The sequence below is a fragment of the Calonectris borealis genome, chromosome 37 (assembly GCF_964195595.1).
Source record: "Calonectris borealis chromosome 37, bCalBor7.hap1.2, whole genome shotgun sequence".
NCBI lineage: Eukaryota > Metazoa > Chordata > Aves > Procellariiformes > Procellariidae > Calonectris > Calonectris borealis.
The window spans coordinates 120,287-141,247 of NC_134348.1; the positions used below are offsets into that span (position 1 = coordinate 120,287).

Consider the following 20,961-nt stretch of genomic DNA (forward strand, 5'->3'; position numbering starts at 1 on the left):
TCGCCCTCAGGGCGAATCCCCCCCAGCCCCCCTCAACCTTGCCGGGCGCTGAGGAGGAGCAGCTGGCGCCCGACGCGATGCTTTTACCACCCGGGTGCAAAAAAACCACAGCTAACGTATGTTTAGGCCTTATATATGGGGTTATATGTATACATTTTGGGGTGGTTTTTTTTGTTGTTCTGAATAAAAACCCACGTCGCGGCAGGTTGTGGTCCTGGGCGGGGGGGGCTGAGTCCTGTCAGGGACCGGGCGGGTCCTGTCAGGGACCGGGGTGGATCTTGTCAGGGATCGGGGCGGTCTCTCTTCGCCTGGGGCGGTCTGCCCGGGCCCGGGGCGGTCCCCCCGGAGCAGGGACGGTCCCCCCCGGAGCCGAGACGACCCCTCCGGGGCTCGGTCCGGTCCCTCCGGGCCGTTCCCCGTGAGGCGCCGCTTCCCGCCTCAGCGCTGTGAGGAAACCCGCGGGAGGGCGGGAAAATTCCCGCCTTTTTCCTCCCCCACCGGGGGCGGGGCAGTGGGGAGTGCGCCGGCCACGCCCCCTCCCCGCCCATCCCTCTCCCGTTGGCCTGTTGACCGTGCACATCTGCATAGCTCCGCCTCTTTCCGCAGCGCGGCCACGCCTCTTTCCTTATAAGGCGCGGGTCCGCCCACTTTCCTCCCCGCTGCCGTCAAGCGCGGCGGTGTCGCGCCCGCGCGGGCTTTTCGTGGGGGAGATGGCGGAGGAGGAGGCGGTGTCGGCCGAGGCGGTGCTGCGGGAGCTGGGGGTCTTCGAGCTGAGCTGCCAGGGGGAGGACGTGCCCGCCAGGCGTGAGGGCTCCGGGGGGGCGCGGCCTGGGGGTGCTAGTGGGTGCTGTGGGGGGGGCAGGGGGTGTCTGGGGGTTGGTTGGGGGGGTATTGGTGGGTCAGGGGGTTGTTTGAGGGGGTGTTGGGGGGCTGGGGGTGTCAGGGGGGTGTTTGAGGGGGTGTTGGGGGGCTGGGGGTGTCAGGGGGTTGTTTGAGGGGGTGTTGGGGGGTCTGGGGGTGTCTGGGGGTTGGTTGGGGGGGTATTGGTGGGTCAGGGGGTTCTTTGAGGGGGTGTTGGGGGTGTCAGGGGGTTGTTTGAGGGGGTGCTGGGGGGTCCCGGGGTGTCAGGGGGTTGGTTGAGGGGGTATTGGGGGTCTGGGGGTGTCTGGGGGTTGGTTGGGGGAATATTGGTGGGTCAGGGGGGTGTTTAAGGGGGTGTTGGGGATCTGGGGGTGTCTGGGGGTTGGTTGAGGGGGTATTGGGGGTCTGGGGGTGTCAGGGGGTTGGTTGGGGGGGTATTGGTGGGTCAGGGGGTTGTTTCAGGGGGTGTTGGGGGTGCCAGGGGGATTGTTTGAGGGGGTGTTGGGAGTCTGGGGGTGTCAGGGCGTTGTTTGAGGGGGTGTTGGGGGGTCAGGGGGTTGTTCGAGGGGGTGTTGGGGTGTCTGGGGGTGTCAGAGGGTTGGTTGAGGGGGTGATGGTGGGTCCGGGGGTGCCAGGGGGGTTGTTTGAGGGGGTATTGGGGGTCTGGGGTGTCAGGGTGGTTGTTTGAGGGGGTATTGGGGAGTCTGGGGAGGTGTTTGGGGGGGGTTAGGGGGGTTGGGGGTCAAGGGAGGTTTTGGGTGGCTGGGGGGCTGTTAGGGGAGCCGTCTGAGGGTGTCAGCGGAGGTGTTTGGGGTGTATTGAGTGGTTTGGGGGTGTCAAAGGGGTTGTTTGTGGGGCTCTCGGGTGATTTGGGGGTGTGAGGGGAGGTGTTCGGGGGGGTCTCAGGTGATTTGGGGGCCACAGGGGGCGTTACGGGGGCCAAGGCTTCGGGAGCTGCCAGCTTTTGGGGGGTACAAGGGTACGGGGCGTTGGGGTTGGGGGGTATCAGGCCGAGTTGGGTGTTTCCAGGGTCCGGAGCGGGAGATGAGGAGGAGGAAGGTGCTAGGGGGTGGCAGAGGGCCCACCGGCGGGTTTTGGGGGGGTCCCCAACCCCATTAACCCCTCCCTCCCCGCAGTGGTGGAGCTGTGCCTGACCCACGGGCTGGGCCCGGTGACGTTGGCCAACGAGCTGCTGGCCTTCGTCACCAGCAAGGACCTCGGCACCCAGCTCTCCGCCCACGGCCTCGACGCCTTCGAGCACGAGGTTGGGGGGGTCCCCCACCCCCAAACCCCCCCCCAGGAAAAGGGGGGGACACACACACGCTCACCCCTCTCCTCTTCTTCCTCCTCCAGGTCCTCGCCAAGCGGGGTGGCAGGGTCCCCCAGAAAAGGGACAACCGCTACAGTGGCCTCTACGACATCCGCTCTCTCCCGGAGCTGTATCCCGGGGATTTTGGGGTGATCCTTAAAAAAAATGGGGGTGTTACGGTGCCCCGTGGGGGTGCATCCCGTTAACCCCCCCCCCTCAGTGGAGCGCCGTGGCGCCTTCCCCGGAAACGAGGCCTCGTTAGCGCCGGTTAATGGGAGGAGTTCGTGGCTGAGGGGGGTGCTGGTGGGTGTCCCCCCAAAAATAAAGGTCTTGGTTGTTCCTTAACGAGCCGCCAGCCTTGACGAGGAAGAAGAGGATGAGCTGCTGGACGCCTACACCACGCCGTCCAAGGTGCACGCCAACACCTTAACGCCAAAACCTACCCCCAAATTTACCGTTTTCTGCCCCAAATTTCCCCCAGCCTAAAACATCCCTTTGGTTTTAAATTTTTTTAAATTTTTAAAATTTTTTAATTTTTAAATTTTTTAATTTTTAATTTTTTAATTTTTAATTTTTAATTTTTTTAAATTTTTAAAATTTTTAAAAATTTTAAATTTTTAAAATTTTTTTAAATTTAAATTTTTTTTAAATTTTTTAAATATTTTTTTTCCTCACAGGGTTCCCAAAAACGCAGCAATTCCACCCCGGAAAACCCCCGACCCAAGCGGACTCTCTCCTCCCGTAGTCCCTACGCGCTTTTTTCTCCCAACAGCTTCTCCCCGAGGTAAATCGTCGCGCCGGGACCGTCACCGGTGCTCGCGGTGGTGCCGCCGCTGCCGCCGGTCGTCACCGTCACCCCTTGTTTTGTCCCCGCAGCGTCACCCCCTCCCAAAAATACACGGCGCGCGGCAGCCGGGGCGAGGTGGTGGCCTCGTTCGGCTCCGTCCAGGGTCCCTCCTGGAGCGGTCGGGGCGGCCGCGGTTGTACCCCGAAACTTTTTGGTTCCCCGGAAGAAAATTTGACAAAAAGCTACAAATTCATGTTTCAGAAAGCGCTTGACGTCCGGGAAGGTGATGCCACAACCCGGGGAAGGGGTTCGGGAAGGTGACCCCCACCTCGATTTGGTGCTTAACCCCGTTTTTTGGGGTGTTGTTTTTTTTTTGGGGGGTGCGGATAACGCCTGTGCTCCCTCCGTAGCGTTGTCTTGGAGGATCGAGGAGCTCGGTGACGCGCTGAGGAACCACCATCACCTGGAGGACTTCGCCTCGGTGTTGCTCCCGGCGCAGGTTGTCACCCCAGCACCCGCTTTTGTTGGGTTTTTTTTGGGGGCAAAAACGTTTTTTTCTGGAGGTTTTTTTTGGCCGTCCGCGCGTAGGAGCCGGTGACGGTGCTGGGCCAGATCGGTTGCGACAGCAACGGGAAGCTCAACGCCAAATCGGTGGTGCTGGAGGGCGACCGAGAACGTTCCTCGGGCGGACAAATCCCCCTCGACCTCTCGGAGCTGAAGGAATATTCCCTCTTCCCCGGCCAGGTGCGGCCGCGGCGTTTTTGGGGTGCGGGGAGGGGACGACCCCGATTTTTCTCCCCCAAATTTTGAGCCTGACGCCGTTTTTCTCACCCACCTTTAGGTCGTGGCGCTGGAGGGGACCAACAGCACCGGGAGGAGGATGGTGGTCTCGAAGCTCTACGAGGTGACGGCGTGGTGTTGCCGGCCTCCCACGAACGGGTTCGGGGCTGGTTTTGGGGTGAAAAACGAGGATTTTTGAGGCAATTTCTGCTTTATCCGCAGGGGGTGCCCCTTCCCTTCCACACGCCGACGGAGCCGGCCCCAGGTGAGCCCCGACGCTTCCCCTGCCGGCAGCCGCTGCGGTTTAAAGCCGGGATGTATTAAACCTCCCTGCCGGACCAGGTGTCCCCAAAACCCCTCTTTTTGTCCCCAAAACCCCCCTTTTTTTGTCCCCGCAGAGCAGAGGATGGTGCTGGTGGCCTGCGGGCCCTACACCACCTCCGACAGCATCGCCTACGAGCCGCTCGCCGACCTCGTCGAGGTGATCTGCCGCGACCGCCCCGACGTCTGCGTCCTGGTGAGGGGCCACCGCGGCGGCGACGGGGTCCCCCCCGGATCTCGGGGGGGGGGGGCTTGGGGGACCCCGGTTTTATGATATAAACCAATTATTTATATTAATTAAACTGACTATATATTGTAAAACGAGAGGCCGCAGCGTGAAAACGCAGTTGAGGTTTCAAAACCTTGAAAATCAGCGTAAAAAAACGCTGGCGAGGAGAGAGGCGGCTCAGGCGTAATCCCAAAACTCCCGTTTTTCACCCTAAAGTGACGAAACGCCCGTTTTTCACCCTAAAGTAACAAAAAAGCCCCGTTTTAAGAGCAAATCGTGCTCTTCGAGCGTCCCCCGCCGTCTGACTGCCCGCTCGGGAAGGATGCGCGGCTTTTATCGGTCTCCCCGTTTTGGGCTCGGTTTGCCGCCACCGCTTTGGGGTTGCAGGATAAAATTGGAGCTTAATTAACAAGAATAATTAAAAAAATACCTTTTTCTGGGTGGTTTAACGTGTTTCACTCGGCTCCTGGGGCTGGCAACACGCGGGGGGGGTTGTTCCCGCTTGCGGTTTTGTCTGATTTTTCACCGTTTCTTTGCAGTTTGGGCCGTTCCTGGATGCCAAGCACGAGCAAGTGGAGGTGAGGGAGAATTGGGGCGTCCCCCCAAAACCCCCGTGAGCTCCGCACAGGGGCTGATTTCCAGCCCCCCCCCCAAACTCCTACATCCGTGCGGATTTTGGGTTGATTGATCCGTGGTGCCGGACTCCGGGAGGGCAAAGAAGCTGGTGAAGGTGGTGGGGGTGTCCTGACGTCCTCCCTCTGCACCCTGAAAGAAGGAGGAATTGTGCAAATCCCGTTGTTTTCCCTCAATCCGTAGAACTGCCAGCTCCTGGGGTTCTTCGCCGAGGTCTTCAAGCTCTGCCTGAAGACGATAATCGAAGGGACGAGAAGGTAGGGACGGTGACTGCGTGAAGTTATTACAGTTTCCACAGGTAGTTTTTTGCCCAAAAATTCCTCTTTTGGCACCAAACGTGATCCGAACAGGGGGGTTTTCACCGATTCCTGCGAGGGAAACAGGCGGCGGCGGGGGAAAATTGTTAGATTTTGGTTGAAAGCCTCGTAACAGGCTCCGAAATGGATTTGAGGCGCGTTTGCCTGCTGCCGGGTGTGATTTATAGCTGTATCCTGGCTTCCCCCCCCCCCCAAAAAAAAAAATCCGAGGAAAAAAGAACAGGGAGCGGTTGACAGCGCGAGAGACAGCGCGAACAAAGAACAAGCGAGGTTTGGGGTGTTTTTTTTTTCCTTCCTGCCGGGCGCTGCCAGCCTCTCTCGTCTGCTGCCAGACTCCGGCAGGGACGGGGACGGCGTCCCTCTCGCCGTCAACAACCCCGCCTGACGCCGGGTGACCTGTGTCGGGGGGCCGGGGACACCCCAAAACACCTTCACACCCCTCTCAGCCTCACCGCGACCTCCGCCTCTTAGCGTATCCAGACCCTTTCCTTGATGTTTGTTTTCTAAATTCACTAAAAAAGCTGGTTTTAAGCTTTTTTTTTCCCTGCTTCTCAGGTGAGATGGGGACGAGGTCCCATTCCCCGCACAACGATTCGCGGCCCGATTGTTTGTCACACCCTCCGGGGCTTCGATCCTCGGGAAAACCATCATCACCTCGCAACCCCTTCCCTTCACGCGGGGCGAAACCCCTCTCCTGCAAAAGCTTGAGCGGCTTTTGGGGGAATTTCAGGAGATTTTGGGGTCCTCCCGCTGCCAGAATGCCCCAAAACGCGTTATTTTTGAGGGTGTCCGGCTGTACGTGAAGCGTTGAAATATTCCTCGGCTCCCCCCGTTAATTAATTGCCTGGTTTTTCCCCTCTTTTTTCCGGCAGCGCCGGCTCCCAGCTCGTCTTCGTCCCCTCGCTGCGGGACGTCCACCACGACTACGTCTACCCGCAGCCGCCGTTCCTCTACCCCGAGCTGCCGAAGGACGACAAACCGGTAACGAGCTCCCGTTCAGCGATTCCAGGGGTTTTTTAATCCCAAAAAAGCGGAATTTCCAGGAAAACCCCTTGCAAAAACGAGTTGCCAAGATTTGAGGTGAAATCCCCTCCCTCCTTTTTTTTTTTTTTCTTTTTTCTGGCATCTTTTTCCATCCGGCAGCGATTTCTTGCCAAAAAAAAAAAACCAATTAAAATATTCCCTTTAGGAGCAAATACCAGCAAAGCTGCGACTTCCTGGAGGAGAAGGGATTTGGGAGCGGAAATCCGGTGGTCCCCGCGCCTCGATCGTTAGGTCACGGCGTTCCCCAAGACGCTTAACGAGCAAACGGGGAATTAAATAAACGCAGCGAGACGGTGCCATCACCGGTTGAGCCGGCGCCGTGCAGAGCTCCTTCCCGGTCCTCACCGTGATCCCCCCAGCCCTTTTTTGGGTTAAAAATCCCTAATTTAACTTTTTTTTCCTCGGGAGCAGCTTCTGATGCTCCTGGGAGAAAGTCCAGCGGCGTTTTTTGGGGCACATTTTGGGTGTTTAAGGAAAACTTAGAATGATTGTGGCGTTTTAGGGCGGGCTTGGGGCGTTTTAGGGCGGGTTTGGGGCGTTTTAAGGAAAGCTTAGCATGATTGCGGCGTTTTAGGGCAAGTTTGGGGTGGTTTGGGGCAGATTTGGGGTAAGGAGGAAAGCCCAGCGTGACTGCAGCATTTTGGGGCGGGTTTGGGGCGTTTTAGGGCGGGTTTGGGGCGTTTTAGGAAAGCTTAGCATGATTGCAGCATTTTAGGGCAAGTTTGGGGTATTTTAGGGCAAGTTTGGGAGTGTTTTAAGGAAAGCTTAGCGTGATTGTGCTGTTTTAGGGCAAGTTTGGGGTGGTTTAGGGCAGATCTGGAGTATTTGAGGAAAGCCCAGTGGTTTTAGGGCAAGTTTGGGGCATTTTAGGGCAAGTTTGGGGCATTTTAGGGCAAGTTTGGGGCATTTTAGGGCAAGTTTGGGGCATTTTAGGGCAAGTTTGGGGCGTTTTAGGGCAGGTTTGGGGGCGTTTTAAGGAAAGCTCAGCATGATTGTGCTGTTTTAGGGCAAGTTTGGGGTGGTTTGGGGCAGATTTGGACTATTTGAGGAAAGCCCAGTGGTTTTGGGGGTGTTTTGGGGCGGGTTTGGGGTGTTTTGGGGCGGGTTTGGGGCGTTTTGGGGCGGGTTCGGGACATTTAAGGAAAGCTGAGTGCGTTGGGGGGCGTTTTAGGGCACCTTGGGATTGTTTTAGGATCTGTTTTTTGCCGGCGACGTCCGGCAGCGCCGCAGCCCGGCCCGGCGTCACCCTCTCCCCCCGCAGCGCGTGCACTTCGTCTCGGACCCCTGCACCCTGGAGGTCGACGGCGTCGTTTTCGGCCTCACCTCCACCGACCTGCTCTTCCACATGGGCGCCGAGGAGATCAGCAGGTGGGCGCCGCCGGGAAGCCCGGATTCGGGAAGGCCTCGGAGCGGGGATCTCCCGCCGGCGGTCGGATCCAGCCCCAAATTCGTGGTGTTGCCGCTCGGTTCTCTCCTCCGGCAGCTTTTTTTTGAGCCGCCCCCGTCCCTCGGTTCCTGGCAGAGCGGCTACTGCGTCGTTAATTACGCCGAATTAATCAGCACAGCCTGCGAGCTTTTTTTTTCCCCTTTTCCTCCTTTTCCTTAACTTTTACAGCTCGTTTTCTCTCGCAGCTCATCCGGGATCTCGGACAGGTTCACACGAATCCTCAAGCACGTCCTGACGCAGAGGAGGTGAGGGCTCAGGACAAACACCCAGTCGAACCCAAAAAGAGCTTTTTTTTTTTTTGTGTGGCCAAAGGAGGGAAATCCTGCACCGTTTTTGCTGCCTTCCCCTTTAAAGTCTTTTTTTTTTAACCTAAAAAATGTCCTTTTTGGCTTTGATAACCCTTTAAAAACAGAATTCAGAGGGTTTTGGCGCTGTAAGTCCTCCGGACTGGTGCGCATCAGGCGTCCCCGGCTGATAGCTGCCCTCAGAGACAGCAGATACCTGGGGACAGCCAAAAGAAACAGAAATCACTCTTTCTACCCCAAAAATTACCTGCTGGTTGTGTCCGAGACACCGTCACGGTGCTGTTGCTACAGGCGAAGGCTGCAGTAACCTGTTTTCTCCCCTCTCTGACAGTTACTACCCGCTGTACCCCCCCTCGGAGGAGCTGAACGTCGACTACGAGAACTTCTACAGCTACGCCTCGTTACCCGTCACCCCGGACGTCCTCGTCACCCCCTCGGAGCTGCGGTACTTCGTTAAGGTCAGTCGGTGCTCACACCTGCTGAAATACCCCCTGCCAAAACACTGTATTTTGACGTATTTGGGCAAAAACGTGGTTTACAGCGCGAATAAAACACAGACTCGTGTGCGGCAGCGACTGTAGCCGGGGGGCTCGTGACCGTCGGTGTCGCCTGTAGCCGGGGGCTCGCGACCGTCGGCATCCGGATCCGTGACCATCGCCTCTTGTATTCCCGCAGGATGTGCTGGGCTGCGTCTGCATCAATCCCGGCCGGCTGACGAAGGGCCAGGTCGGGGGTACCTACGGCCGCCTGTACCTACAGCGGGAGGACACCGAGGGCGAGCGGAAGAGTCCGTGTGTCGCCGCTCAAGTGGTTAAAATCTAAATCGTGGGGACAGAGACTTATTTCTTCGACCTTTCTTCCACCTACAACTTAATTTCTTCACGGAAACAAATGGGTGTTAAAATACACTTTGAATTTTGGTTAAAAAACACCCAAAACGCTTGTGTTTGTCCCCACACCTGAAGCCACCTGCGTCTGAGGAGGTGCCGACTCTGCGCCGCACCCCGGCTCCTCCTGGAGCACCCCGACGTGGTGGGACTCGGCCCCCTGGATGGGGCGGAGACCCCTTCTTAATAATCGCTAATTAATTGATTAACGAGAAGCACGAGGCGGCTGATTTTTGCAGTGGTTTTTACAGGTGTAGTTTCGGACGACCTGGATGAACAGCGACGCGCGCGCAGGGCGATTTTTGGGCTGCAAATGGGTGATTTGAGGTCGCTCGTTAGCTGGAGCGGGAGCAGGCTCCCTGTATCTTTCCCTCCCGCTCGTTAGGTAAACGAAGATGATTTTCCAGCTGGATTTACCCACGGAAAAGGGGAATCCTGGTGTGGAAAGGGGAATCTTGGTGTGCGGTGGGGCCGAAATCCTGCTCTGCCGGGGGTCCGGTGTCCCGGATTCACCTCCTGGGTGACGTCGTTTGGGTTGAGCTTCCTCGTTATGGGATTCTGAGTTTAATTAGTCCGAAAGCAATTAATTTACAGGTGCCCGGGGGCTGTGCTGCTGCTCTCTGAATTTCGGGGAGGGGCTTCGGTGAAGGATGCCGCAGCTCTTCGCTTGCCAGCGGGTGAAAAACCAGCGTCGGTTTGGGTTTGAAACATTTTTTTTCCCTGCTTTTTGCCTCAAATTTGCATGGAGGAAGCTCCCGCTCTTCATTCCGGGGGAAAAAAGGGGGGAAAAAAGCCTTTTTTTGCTGGAAAAAGGTAAATCCGATGCGGAGAAAGGGAATGAGTTTCATAACTCCCCCCGCCGCGGGGTAGTTACAGGCGTCGGGAGGCTGGAAAACAACCTCGTCAGTCGGCACTGAGCCGGCGCGCGTCTCCCTTCGTTAATTTTCCACTTAATTACCTGCCTGGCCTTATTACAGACTCCCTCTGGAAGCGGCGTGTTTCTCTTCTCTCACCCTGTGGGCGTTGGGGCATATTTAGGGTAAAACCAAGGGAAAACGGGGTCCGGGGAGGGAGATCCCCTTACGATTTTTGTGTGTAACTCCGGCTGGCCAGGATTTGCCAGAAAATCTCTGTTTTCTCCCCAAATACCTGCACAAAGCGCAGCGTTGCCGTCTTCTCCACCCATCGCATCTCGGCCTCCGTTCCTCCTCTGATCTTTTGCTGATTCCAGCACTTCTCACCCCAAATAAAATGCTGGTTTTTTTCCCAGCGTGGGTAAAAGCTTTTTTTTCCTGTTTTTTTTTCAGCGTTTCCAGCTTTGTTTTTTTTTTCACCTGCTGCAGGAGGAGGGGAGCAAAAACCCATTTTCTCCCCGTTTCTGGCTTTGATGCTCCTCATCCAGCCTCAGTTTCCCTCAGAAAAATGCCGGTTTTAGTTAAAACGCACGTGGGACGAGCTGGGCGCCGCGTTGATGGGGGGACTTCGGGGGGGTTCGATTCAAACACATCAGGGCCGAAGCAACCGGCGTCTCCTTTCCCTCTTAATTAGATGATCCTTGAGGCTAATTAGGGATTTAAACGAGCGGAGGCTCCGGCACGGAGCAGTTTTAACTCCGCCGCGTCCTTTCGGAGACGGGGGGGGGGTCCCGTGCCGCGAGCTACGAGTTGGCCAAGGGTATTTTTTTTTTTTTGGGTGGGGATTGAGCGACGCCGCTCCGTAGGGAATCCCCCCGCTTCCCTCCGGAGCCAGCAGGAATTTTTTCAGCTTTATTTTTATTTCCCTAGGGATTTTTCTAATAGAGAGCCGGGGTGCCGCGTCTCCCCGTGGCGGAGCGGGGAAATCGAGGCACGACGGCGTTTCCCGCCTGGCGTGGGAAAGGCAAAGCCATCCGGCTCTTCGTCCCGGTGAGAAACGAACGCCGTCGCTCCGTGTTTTGGGAAAGGGGGGGAGGAAAAAAAAAAAAAGGAACCCCCCACCCCCCTCCGGGAAGGGGGAAGCGAGGCCCCGTGCCGGGGTGGGGCTTGCCCGTTGGCTCGCAGCCGGCTGCGCCGACGCTCCGGCATTGGGAGGAAGGGAACGGCCACGGTTGGCTCCGGCTCAGCCGGAGGGAGCCGCGGTGAGTATCAGCCGCGACCCCGGTTTTGCTTTCCGGTGAGATCCCCCCGCCGGCTGTCACCGGTGCCGGGCGTAGCCGTAGTCGGGGTTGGGGGGGGGGCACACGGTAAATTTGGGGACTGCAGAGGGGGATTCGGCCTCTTTTCCCGGCAGCTCCCGGCACCGGCGTGCAAATCCCTGCCGCCGCGAGCGGTCGGGCCCTGCGTCGGGATGCTGAGGACGAGGTGGGGGGGGGGGGCAGCGCTTTTTCATGCTATTAAGGATGGTTTTGTGTCCCTGTCACATCCCCGATCCCTAATTTAAAGGGCGGGGGAATGATTCCCTCCTGCTTTTTTTTTTTTCCCCAAGGAAAAAGACCGGATCCCTTCCCCTGCGCCCCCCCTCCCCGCTTCCCCGCGGCCACCTCTTAATTTTAGCCCCCAGCTGCGAGGTTTCCGACTGCCCCCGGCTTAAATTAGGCGACAGATCCCCGAAATAGACGGAGCGCTCGCGGGGGGGGAGACCGGATCCTGCTCCGGGAATTTTTTTTTTCTTTTTTTTCCCCAGAGGATTTTTCAATGCAAACAGGGATTCGTGGGGTTTGTAAATAAAATTTCAAGGAGTTGCCCCGATAGCCGGAGCGGACTCCGACCCCATCACGGGGAAAGAGGAGCGACCTGTGCCCTCATCCCACCCCAAATGCCTGTGCCGCGATCTCCACCCGGGAATTCCCGGCGCTTCCCCGGCGCTCGGGTGGGGCTCAGCCGGGAGGAGCCGCCCTAAAGAGTTGTTTTTCCTGGTTTTAAGGCTTTTTTGGGGGGGTTTTCTTTCTTTCCCTTTTCCTTCTCGCCTTCGGTTTCTCACCGCTGCAGCGGGGTGCGTGGCGCAGCCAGGGGAAACTGAGGCACGGGAGGGGTTTGGCTACGGTTGAGGCCGCCGCGTTTTCCTACCACGCGCCGGCATTTCCTCATCCTCAAACTTTCCTTCTTGGATATTCCTTATCGGTGAAAATCTCTCCCCCATATCGGTGTTTTCCTGGTCCTGGGGGGAAAAAAAAAAGCCAACAGCGTGTGATGACGCTGTGAGGAGGGGACAGCCGGCGCTGCCGTGCCCCCGACACACCTCGCCGCGGCGTCCCTCGGCACGGAGACGTCGCCGGCAGCTCTTCCCTCCCCGCTTGCCGATCCGGCGCGCGCCCTTCATCCGGATTCGGCGCCGGATGCTCGAGGTAGGACCACGTTCCTGCAGAGAGAAATTAATTCCCTGGGTTTTTTTACCAATTTCACCTTTTGCGTTAACCAGGAGGATCTCGGATAAATTCTTCCCCGCGGATCAATGCCAGCGGCCGGGGCATCGCCCCACGCATCTGCAAACGGCTTTTGGCATCGCTCCGAAATATCCCTATTCCCTAAAAAAATCCATAATCCCCATCCCGAAGGGTCCCTTTTCCGCAGCCCAACGCTCCTCCAGCTCAGGGACCACGGGAAGAGGGGGCGCGTTTTCACCTCCCGCGTGAATATTCCCTCCGTGGGGGGATACGAGGGCGAAATCTCTTTCCAGGTGCAAATTTTTAGGTGAGGATTTTCTCCGGGCACCGATAAAAGGCTCAAAAAGGGTCAAAAAGGGTCAAGAGGAGGAGAGATGGAAGGAACCGGCTTCGTTTTCCGCGGCGGTTGCTCGCTCGCTCGATTTCCGCGCCTTCAAGCAGGAAAATGAGTTTAAGCCTCCGTCGCTTAATCGCTATTTTTGCAGGATCTTGATAAAATCGTTCGTGGAGACGCCGGGATGGGAAAATCTCTGCTCTGTGAGTAACCGGGGGGCCGAGGAAGTGCCGGGTCTTTGTGTAATGAAGCATAAATTGCTGAAAATGGGCTAAAAGAAACAAATTTTCGTGTAGCAAGTCTGAATTGCTGAAAACGGGCAGAAAAAGAAACGTATTTTCATGTACTGAAGCTGAAAATGGGCCAAAAAGAAACAAAACCTTTGTGTCCCGAAGCCTAAATTGCTGAAAACGGGCGAAAAAGAAATAAAATCTTTACGTAGCGAAGCCTAAACGTCTGAAAAGAGGCCAAAAAGAAACAAAATTTTTCATGAACCGAAGCCTAAATCTCTAAAAACAGGCGGAAAAGAAACAAAATCTCGCGTACCGAAGCCTGAATTGATGAAAACGGGCAAAACCGAAACAAATATTACTCCACGGGGAATCAAAAAAGCCAAATTGGGGAAAGGGGCGAATATCCCGGAGGTGGATGTCAGCGGAGACGCTCGGAGGGATGTTAAATCTTGTGCCTCGGGCTTTCAGCTGATTTCTTAACGATGAGGAGCTAAAACGAAGCCTAACGTGGGGCGCAGGTTGAGTTGAAGGGCTCCGATCTTCTCTTGAAGCACCTCCCGTTTTTACGCGGCAAGAAAATACCTAATTTTCCCCATTTTTCTCTTCGCTGATAGCCACGAGTCTCGTTTCGCAGGACACCTGGATTATCCTTGGGTTTTAACGACTTTTTAGCGACGGTATTGTCATGAAATGCTAATTAGCAGCAGCCTGGTGAGTCGCCACCCCTTGGCCGAACCGCAGCGCTAACGGGGTACGTCCCGACGCGCAGCGCTAATTGGGAGCCCTAAATCGCCGGGGCTGCGCCCGTGGGGCTGGGAAGAGGCACCGGCGGCAGCTCGGCCGACAGGCGGACGCACCGCGCGGATGAAGGCCGGCGGAAACGCGCGGAAAGAAGTTATCGAGGGTTTTATTTTGGGTTTTGCTCCCTTTCCAACCCGGTTTCCATCACTACCGCAGGGAATGGGGTGCGCTGGTAACGCCCCCATCTTTTGAGCAGGTCGACTTGGTCGTCGGCGCCGGAAAATGCCGGGAAAAGGGATTTTAAGGATTTCTCTGATGCAAAAAACCCCTGTTCCCTGCGCTTTCGGGGCCTGCTGATCCTTTCCCAGGCTGCGCCGGCAGCAAATACCCTTTTTCGAGGTTTTTTTTCTTCCCGAGCACAAAGGGAAAGGGCGCTGCCGCAGCCCTGAACTTTCCCGGCGTTCACCCGGCCCCGGGAGCTCGCTCCGGCGCTGACGGCGCTCACAGGCAGCCTTTGTCCCAGCCCAGTGGGGCGCTGGGTTTTCAGCCGGAGCCCAGAGTGGGGAAGAGGAGGTGGGGAGGAAGAAATTGGGGTGAGGGAGAGCGATTTCTGTTTGGTGCCGGTGGAAGATGTTGAAGCGAAACGGCCGCACCGGGCGGGAGGGGACACTGTCCTCGTCGCTCGTCCCCGTCAGCATCGTCCCGCGTCCTAACCTGAAAACATTCAATATTTCTGAGTGATGAGAAGCTTTTTTCCCTACAAATCCACTTTTTTCCCTACAAATCCACTTTTTTTCCCTACAAATCCACTTTTTTTTAATGATTTCAGTGCTTTTTTGCGGCTAACCCACAATTATCCGTGGTTCCCCAGCGTGGTGCAAGGGGACCTGAGCAGGGTGGCTTGCGGCCACGCGTCCGGCAGGCGTTTTTGGCCAGCACCCGGCGCTCCTCCGAATCCGGATCTCCGTGAAGAAACGCTTCCCTCAGTCGGCGTACGGCAGCGGTTCCGCCATCATCTTCTCACCCCCGCCTCCCCGTGTCCTCACGGCGCCTGTATTTCACGCGAGCGGCGCAGCCGCCGCCTCTGCAAGCTGTCATTACACCGCCCGCTTTAATCCGCCCGGGATTAACGAAGCTGAATTCTGCATCGTCAGGATTTTTCCACGGCCGGAGCCGCCGGGAACGGGATTACCGGTGACCGCGTTCCTCCCAGGGCCGCGTTCCTGATGCTGACGGCATCGCCGGCATCTCGTCCGTGCTTCGTTTCGAGCTGTTTGGGTGATCTTCCATCTCCTCTCCTCCACGCTGCCGTCAACCGAACGTCGCCTCGGGAGTGTCTCCGGCTGTAGCGTACGTGGGTCTCTGTTCACAAGCGGGGAGACGTTAACGGTGTTTCTTGGCACCGAGAAGAGGCAATTGGGGAAAAAAAAGGGAATAAAGTGAGCAGCGTAGACAGGATGAGACCGCAGGTGTGGTTTCGGCAGCGCTTTCTAACGCTAACGATGGTTGAAGGTGAACGTGGGATTTCCGTCCCTCTGTGTATTATTACATTTTTAAGGACAAATTTAAGGGGCAGCGGTCAGGTGTGGTTCAGGGAAGGGGCAGGACGATCCAGCAGCCCTCCGCGGTCTCGGTGGGACAGTGCCGCCTCGAAACCCCGGTGCTTGCGATCCCAGAGCCAACACCCGCCGACTGACGCGGCGTTTAACACCGCCGGGCGCGTGGCTCCTGCTGTAATTGAAATGCCAGCCCTCAGGGAGGTCGTCCGGCTCAATTCATCCGGCGTTGGCCACAGACTGGTTTTCGCTGGCTCTTTGGCACCGGCCGGGACGGGTTTCGGACAGGAAAAGTGCCTGACGTGGTTGCTGGGGCTGTAAAACACAGGGGGAACGACTGTTTCCCAGCCGGGCTTCGCGTTGTTTGTCAGCGGTGGCTGACTAAAAACCACAACCAGGGAATCACTTGTGACGTCTTGCCGGGACGGTTCGGGGGTTGATTTGAGGAGCAGGGCTCGGCCATGGTGGTTTCAGCGGTGCTTTCACCGTCGGCTCTCGCTTTCCAGGTGCGGCTGTACCGGGAGGTGTGTTACAAACAGCGTAAAACGGGCTGGAAGCTGTTACGGGTGGTTTTAGCGGCGGCAGGGCTCAGCGCGCCGGACAAACCTGTCTCTAAATCGCTTATAAACTCTGTTTTGTACTTGGCAGTCGACGGCAGATCGGATACGGTTTTATAGAGACACGGAATAATGAGACTTTTTCCCCAGAAAATTAACGATAAAGGCTAAAACTCCAGACCTTTCCACTTGCCGATTTTAAAAAGTAATGCTCAGGTGGCCTGAAACCTGTTTCCTCCCTTTTTTTGTCCCACCGAGGCGTCTCATAACGTATTATCATGAAAAAAGCCCATTTTTGCCTTATTCCTCCCCACAGCTGAAAAATGACGTGTAGAACTGAACGCGTAAACTGTCAGAGTTGAATGAATATGACTAAAACGGGAAAAAAAAAACCCAACTTCTTCCCCCTCCTGCCTTAATCTCTATTATTTTTTATTTTAGCTTGTTGTTGGGTGGGGCTGGATTATGCCTGGCCAAGAGGAAAGGGAATTGAAATGAATAAAATCTCCTCTTTTGGGCTAGAAAAGCCGCTTTCCAACGCTCTGCTCTCCCAACCCTTAACTCCGGACCCCGATTCCCCCCCTAAAAATGCAAATCCTCTTGGATTTCCAGCTCTGACCCTGTTCCTGATTTTTCTCCCACTCGAAACAAATCTTGAGGAGAGGCCCCGAGTGCCTGGATTTAATTACCTGAGTTGTTTTGTTATCAATAACGCAGCCAACGAACTTTAGATAGAGAAACGGCGAGCGTCTGGAATTAATTTCCTGGGACGTGTTGACGTTGAGGGTCTCCGTCCTCCGTGTTATAATTCGCTTTTAAGCATTTTTCCTTTTTTTTTTTTTTTTTTTTTTAAATTTTGCAGATTATTTTTCAAGCCGGCGTTGCTGAGGTCTAGGAGGACAACCATCTCTTGAGTCGGCGCGGAAGAGCTTTGCTCCTCGACACGATGTCCACCAAGGTACCGATCTACCTGAAGAGGGGCAGCAGGAAGGGGAAGAAGGAGAAGCTCCGCGACATCCTCTCCTCCGACATGATCAGCCCGCCCTTGGGGGACTTCAGGCACACGATTCACATCGGTAGCGGTGGGGAGAGCGACATGTTTGGGGACATCTCCTTCCTTCAGGGCAAGTTTCATCTCCTGCCCAGGACCGAAGGCAGTCTTGACTCCGACAAGGACAGCCCCGACGCGGCGCCGTTTGAGTTCTCCAGGACGGCCACCATCTCCGGATGCGAGCAGCCGTCTTCGGAGACTTCATCTCCCCTCCTCAAAAACGCCATCTCCTTGCCCGTCATCGGGGGGCCGCAGGCGTTGACGCTGCCCTCGGCGCAAGCCCCCCCGAAACCACCGCGGTTGCACCTCGATGACAAAGCCTCGCCGGCGCGAGGCCGGGAAGGCGGGGAGGAGGACGGCGAGGGCAGGAGCGCCGCCCCGCTGCCGCATCCCTGCGCCTCGCGTTTTGCCGCCCCGACGAACGGCTTCACCGAGGAGAAGGGCAACGCCGAGCCGCCCTTCCTCTCCCACGCCGGCTCCCTCCTCTCCCTCCACGTGGATTTGGGGCCCTCCATTTTGGAGGACGTCCTACAAGTGATGGAGAAACATCAAGCAGAGAGAGTGGGTGGATCTATACAGGATCCGGGCAGGCAGGAAATCTTGACGTGAAGACAACTCAAGGTAAAGACGTTGAGAAATGGATTTTTATTATTTTTTGGGGTGTGGTTTTTTGGTTTTTTTTTTTTTAAGTGGCTCTTAAATTACAGCTCAAACTCGCAAGTTTGACTCCACGCACCTTCCTTAACCGGTGCGCTGACAGCGATGTGTTGTTTCCTCTCGCAGAGCCCGTCGTGCAAACGGGACGCGAGCGCTGATCCTCGGCGCCGCTCCCCGCAGACCTCCGGCTGTTCCCTCAGCACGGGGAGAAAAATAAAACCCACCCTACGACGCCAAGACGAAACAGGCAGCACTCGCTGCCGGATTGTATCGCCGCTTGCCCGTATCAACTTCACCTTTAGCGATGGATCGAACCGTAGGACTGCGCCGACCGGTAGAAAAAAAGACACCGCGCCGTTATAAGTGTTTGTTGTACTGGACGGGGTGAAACAGCGACGGTTGAACTCCCAAATACCTCGGTCGGGAGGAGTTTTGGGGTTTCAGGGGTTGTTTTTTTTTTTTTTGCTTGAACCTTGCACCTTGCGCTCAGTCGAGGCAAAAGTGTGACACTCGCTGTTTGCCAACCACTCGCATCATCAAGGTGATGTCAAATGTCAGCCTTCGACTTGATTTAATTGTTTCAAAGATCCCACAAATCGGTAAATCTAGCGGTTATGCGACAAAAGGCGCCATCGGGCTTTAACGTTGCGTCGTCTCTAAGGAGAAGCTAAAAGCTCTCTGCGGAGAAGCTAAAAAAACCCTCTCGGGCTGTATTTTGGCAACTAAATCCGTGGCTGGAGCTTGGGGATGGAATTTAAAGTCGTAAATAAGATGCAAAAAAAACAACCCCAAAAAATATGTTAAGTGGAGGGTGAGTGATCACCCGGCCAGATTCCTGCGCAATGGGGCGAAATTCATTCTCCCGAAAGACGCCGTCTCCATCAATCGCAGATTGTTTGGATGGACGGAGGAACGAGGGGGTGAAACGCTTCGGCACGCAGAAAGGAATGCGAATCCCTTCTGCTTTTTAAAAAAATAATAATAAAAAAAAAAAAAATCACTGGAAATGCCAATTCTGCTGACGTCGGGGTGAAAGACCTTAACGCTCGGCTGCGAGGGCTTTCATTCTCTTTCCCGATCTCTGAATCGAGGACAAGAGACGCCTGTTGGACGCAGTAACGGTGTAAAAGCAAGCGGGACCTCGTTTCCTAGATGCCGTCATTAATTAACTGCATCATTTTTAACCATTTCTGGTAGTTTTAGCCCAGAATGAGGCTGGCAGGTCCCCCTAATAAGAAATTAAGGCACCTCTTGAAGAGCACACTGATTTTTTTGCTGGCTTGCCAGAGCCTGATCGTGTATTTCTTTACATCATTGATTGCTGTTTCGTACAGGTATCGTTAAATAACGAGTCGTTAGATTAATGAGCTCGTAGCTCGTCACACAACAGTCTCCCGGCTCTTGCTTACTCTTGCCCATCTGCATCCGGCGGAGCACTCCCACTGTAAGACCAAAAGGCTCTGTTTTGGTAGAAACACCAAAGATTTGGGGTTAAACCAATTTTTCAAGCCTTCAATCTGCAAAATAATTAAGAAAATGAGGTTAATTGAGCTCGATCCAGGCAGCCGCTGGGTTTAATTTCTATTTGATTTTACGCTGTTATGGTTCAATCCTTACCTGATCTAAACTGACGGCGCTTCCTCCGAACAACACCCATCCACGTGGCGACGACTTATTTTTATTTATTTTAGGATTTTTCTTACCAGAAATAATTCCAGTGATGCGATGGAGGACGTTTTAGAGCATCGTTTGTAATTAATTTACCCTGGTGATGGTATATTTTGATGGGAGATGCGGCTTGTGCACGAGCCTGGCTCAGTTTCCCAATCCCCTCTTCACTTCCTAACACACCACAGCTGCTGTTTGGTCAAACAATTTGAAGGAAAAAGAAAAAAAAAAAAAGCCCGGAATGGATAATTTTGGGTGGTTTTCAGAGCACTTTGCTTGGTTTTTATGTGGCCTAACGTCCTCGTGCGGGGTGGGGTGGGTTGCAACACTGCGGCAGTGCTTGTTTTCATGGATTTCACCTTAATTAGTGAATTAAATTGAGCCGGGGATGAAGATGTTTGAGTTTGCCCCCCCCATCCTCTGCCTAATTATCGTCAGCAATTACAAAACCTCACTGAGAATCGCCACCGGATCTGGGCAACGCCGGGCAGCAGCTTCCCCACGTTTCGAAATAACGCCATAGAGGTAACGGCCAAAACCCCCTTTTCTTCCCATTTTTGCTCCTTCTACTTGTTACAAACCAAGGGATGGATTTGGGGCGTTAACGGCTTTAATTTGGCACCTCGCTCGCTCTTGACGGCTCCCGGCTGTGTCCGAGCGGATCCATTCCTCCCTGATCATCCCGCTCTGCTCCAGTGCCGGAATCGCGGCGCCTTCCCGAGCCGACAGCTCAACTCCGATAGCTGGAAGAGAAATGGAAGCTGAGGGGCTAAATGGAAAGGATGCTTTAATTTGCTGGATTTTGGTGGTTTTCTGCTGTGAAAAGGTGATGCTCCTTGTCTGCAGCACACCTCCTCCCCCCCCTCTGCCCACCGCTGCCCTCTCTTACCCACTATATTTGATATAAAACCCCTGAAATTATCCCAATCCTTTTTTCTCCCCCATTTTTCCAGGCATGATCTCATCTCCTTAGCTGCAAAAAAAACCATTTCTTTAATTAATTTTTAGCTATTAGCAATAAAATCATTTGGGATTCCCCCTGCCTTGGGGTTTTCTGCACAGGATGGGGGCTTCCTTCACCCCCTTCCTCTGTTCGGTCCCTAATTAATCATTCCTCAAATTGCCGATTTATGCAAACAACTGTTGCTAAACCTTGTTTTTTTTTTTTTTATAGCCCGTTCTAAGAAGCGCGTGAGTCACTCGGGCAGGAACGCTGTTCCCTGCTGTGACTCAGCCAGCACGTGCTTAAACAACCTCCTTCCCCCTCGCTTTTTTGGGGAGGTTTAAGGGAGAATAAATCAACGAGGAGTTCGATTAATTCGGGGGGTGGGGACGGGGAACGGGTGTCCACAAGCAGAGGGTTTGGGGTTTCCAGGCTGACACTCGGCTGTTGGCAGTCCTACCTACCCTGCAACTTCTTCGTTATCCCAAGATTTCCGGGCAGCGGATTAACGACGCAATAAACTCGGCAAAACGCCTACGCTGACATTTGACGTTTGACCCCCTGCCGTGGGGTTCGGCGCGCCTGACCCTGCCACAACGCCTGGAGCCAGAGCGTCACAACCGTTACGCGTCACACGTTAATCACGGTGACAGAGCGCTGATTTTTATTGATGGGGCAGGAAAATAAAGCGGCTGCGCGCACGCGAATAACAGCTGGGTGTGGGATTAAGGGGAGGAGGAAGGGCGGAGAGGACGGTTTAACCTTAGACGTAACCGAGAAAAACCAATTTCCCAGCACATGGTTTAAAAAAAAACCCCAAACACATAGAAAGTGGAAGTAAGAAGGAAAATAGGGAGAGGAATTCACCTGGTTTTCGGACAAACCACGCTTGGCATGGGGTATGCGGGCAACTTTGTGTCTGCCTCTCCACCCTGCAGGA

General features: G+C 55.1%; 2 protein-coding genes across 5 annotated transcripts; both read left to right on the top strand.

The window, feature by feature from the left end:
* The first annotated feature begins 102 nt into the window (after positions 1-102).
* On the top strand, positions 103-8,964 carry POLA2 (DNA polymerase alpha 2, accessory subunit). 2 transcript variants are annotated; one of them, XR_012670621.1, is made up of 18 exons: positions 103-804; positions 1,998-2,125; positions 2,215-2,300; positions 2,527-2,581; positions 2,848-2,954; positions 3,047-3,240; positions 3,368-3,456; positions 3,546-3,701; positions 3,799-3,861; positions 3,960-4,002; positions 4,136-4,254; positions 4,827-4,865; positions 5,104-5,177; positions 6,110-6,218; positions 7,543-7,649; positions 7,897-7,973; positions 8,365-8,491; positions 8,709-8,964. XR_012670621.1 is itself a non-coding variant. In XM_075135171.1 (18 exons), the coding sequence occupies exons 1-18, from the start codon at positions 711-713 to the stop codon at positions 8,853-8,855; spliced, it is 1,797 nt and encodes a 598-aa protein (XP_074991272.1). In that variant the 5' UTR covers positions 103-710; the 3' UTR covers positions 8,856-8,964. The 2 variants fall into 2 exon arrangements, 1 of the variants encoding a protein (XP_074991272.1); XM_075135171.1 differs by having other exon boundaries at positions 7,914-7,973.
* Positions 8,965-9,197: 233 nt separating this feature from the next.
* Positions 9,198-20,808, top strand: CDC42EP2 (CDC42 effector protein 2). 3 transcript variants are annotated; one of them, XM_075135178.1, is made up of 3 exons: positions 9,198-11,036; positions 16,565-17,374; positions 17,537-20,808. In XM_075135178.1, the coding sequence occupies exon 2, from the start codon at positions 16,649-16,651 to the stop codon at positions 17,360-17,362; it is 714 nt and encodes a 237-aa protein (XP_074991279.1). In that variant the 5' UTR covers positions 9,198-11,036; positions 16,565-16,648; the 3' UTR covers positions 17,363-17,374; positions 17,537-20,808. The 3 variants fall into 3 exon arrangements, with proteins under 3 accessions (XP_074991279.1, XP_074991277.1, XP_074991276.1); XM_075135176.1 differs by having other exon boundaries at positions 16,565-20,808; XM_075135175.1 differs by lacking the exon at positions 9,198-11,036 and having other exon boundaries at positions 16,422-17,374.
* The last annotated feature ends 153 nt before the right edge of the window (positions 20,809-20,961 follow it).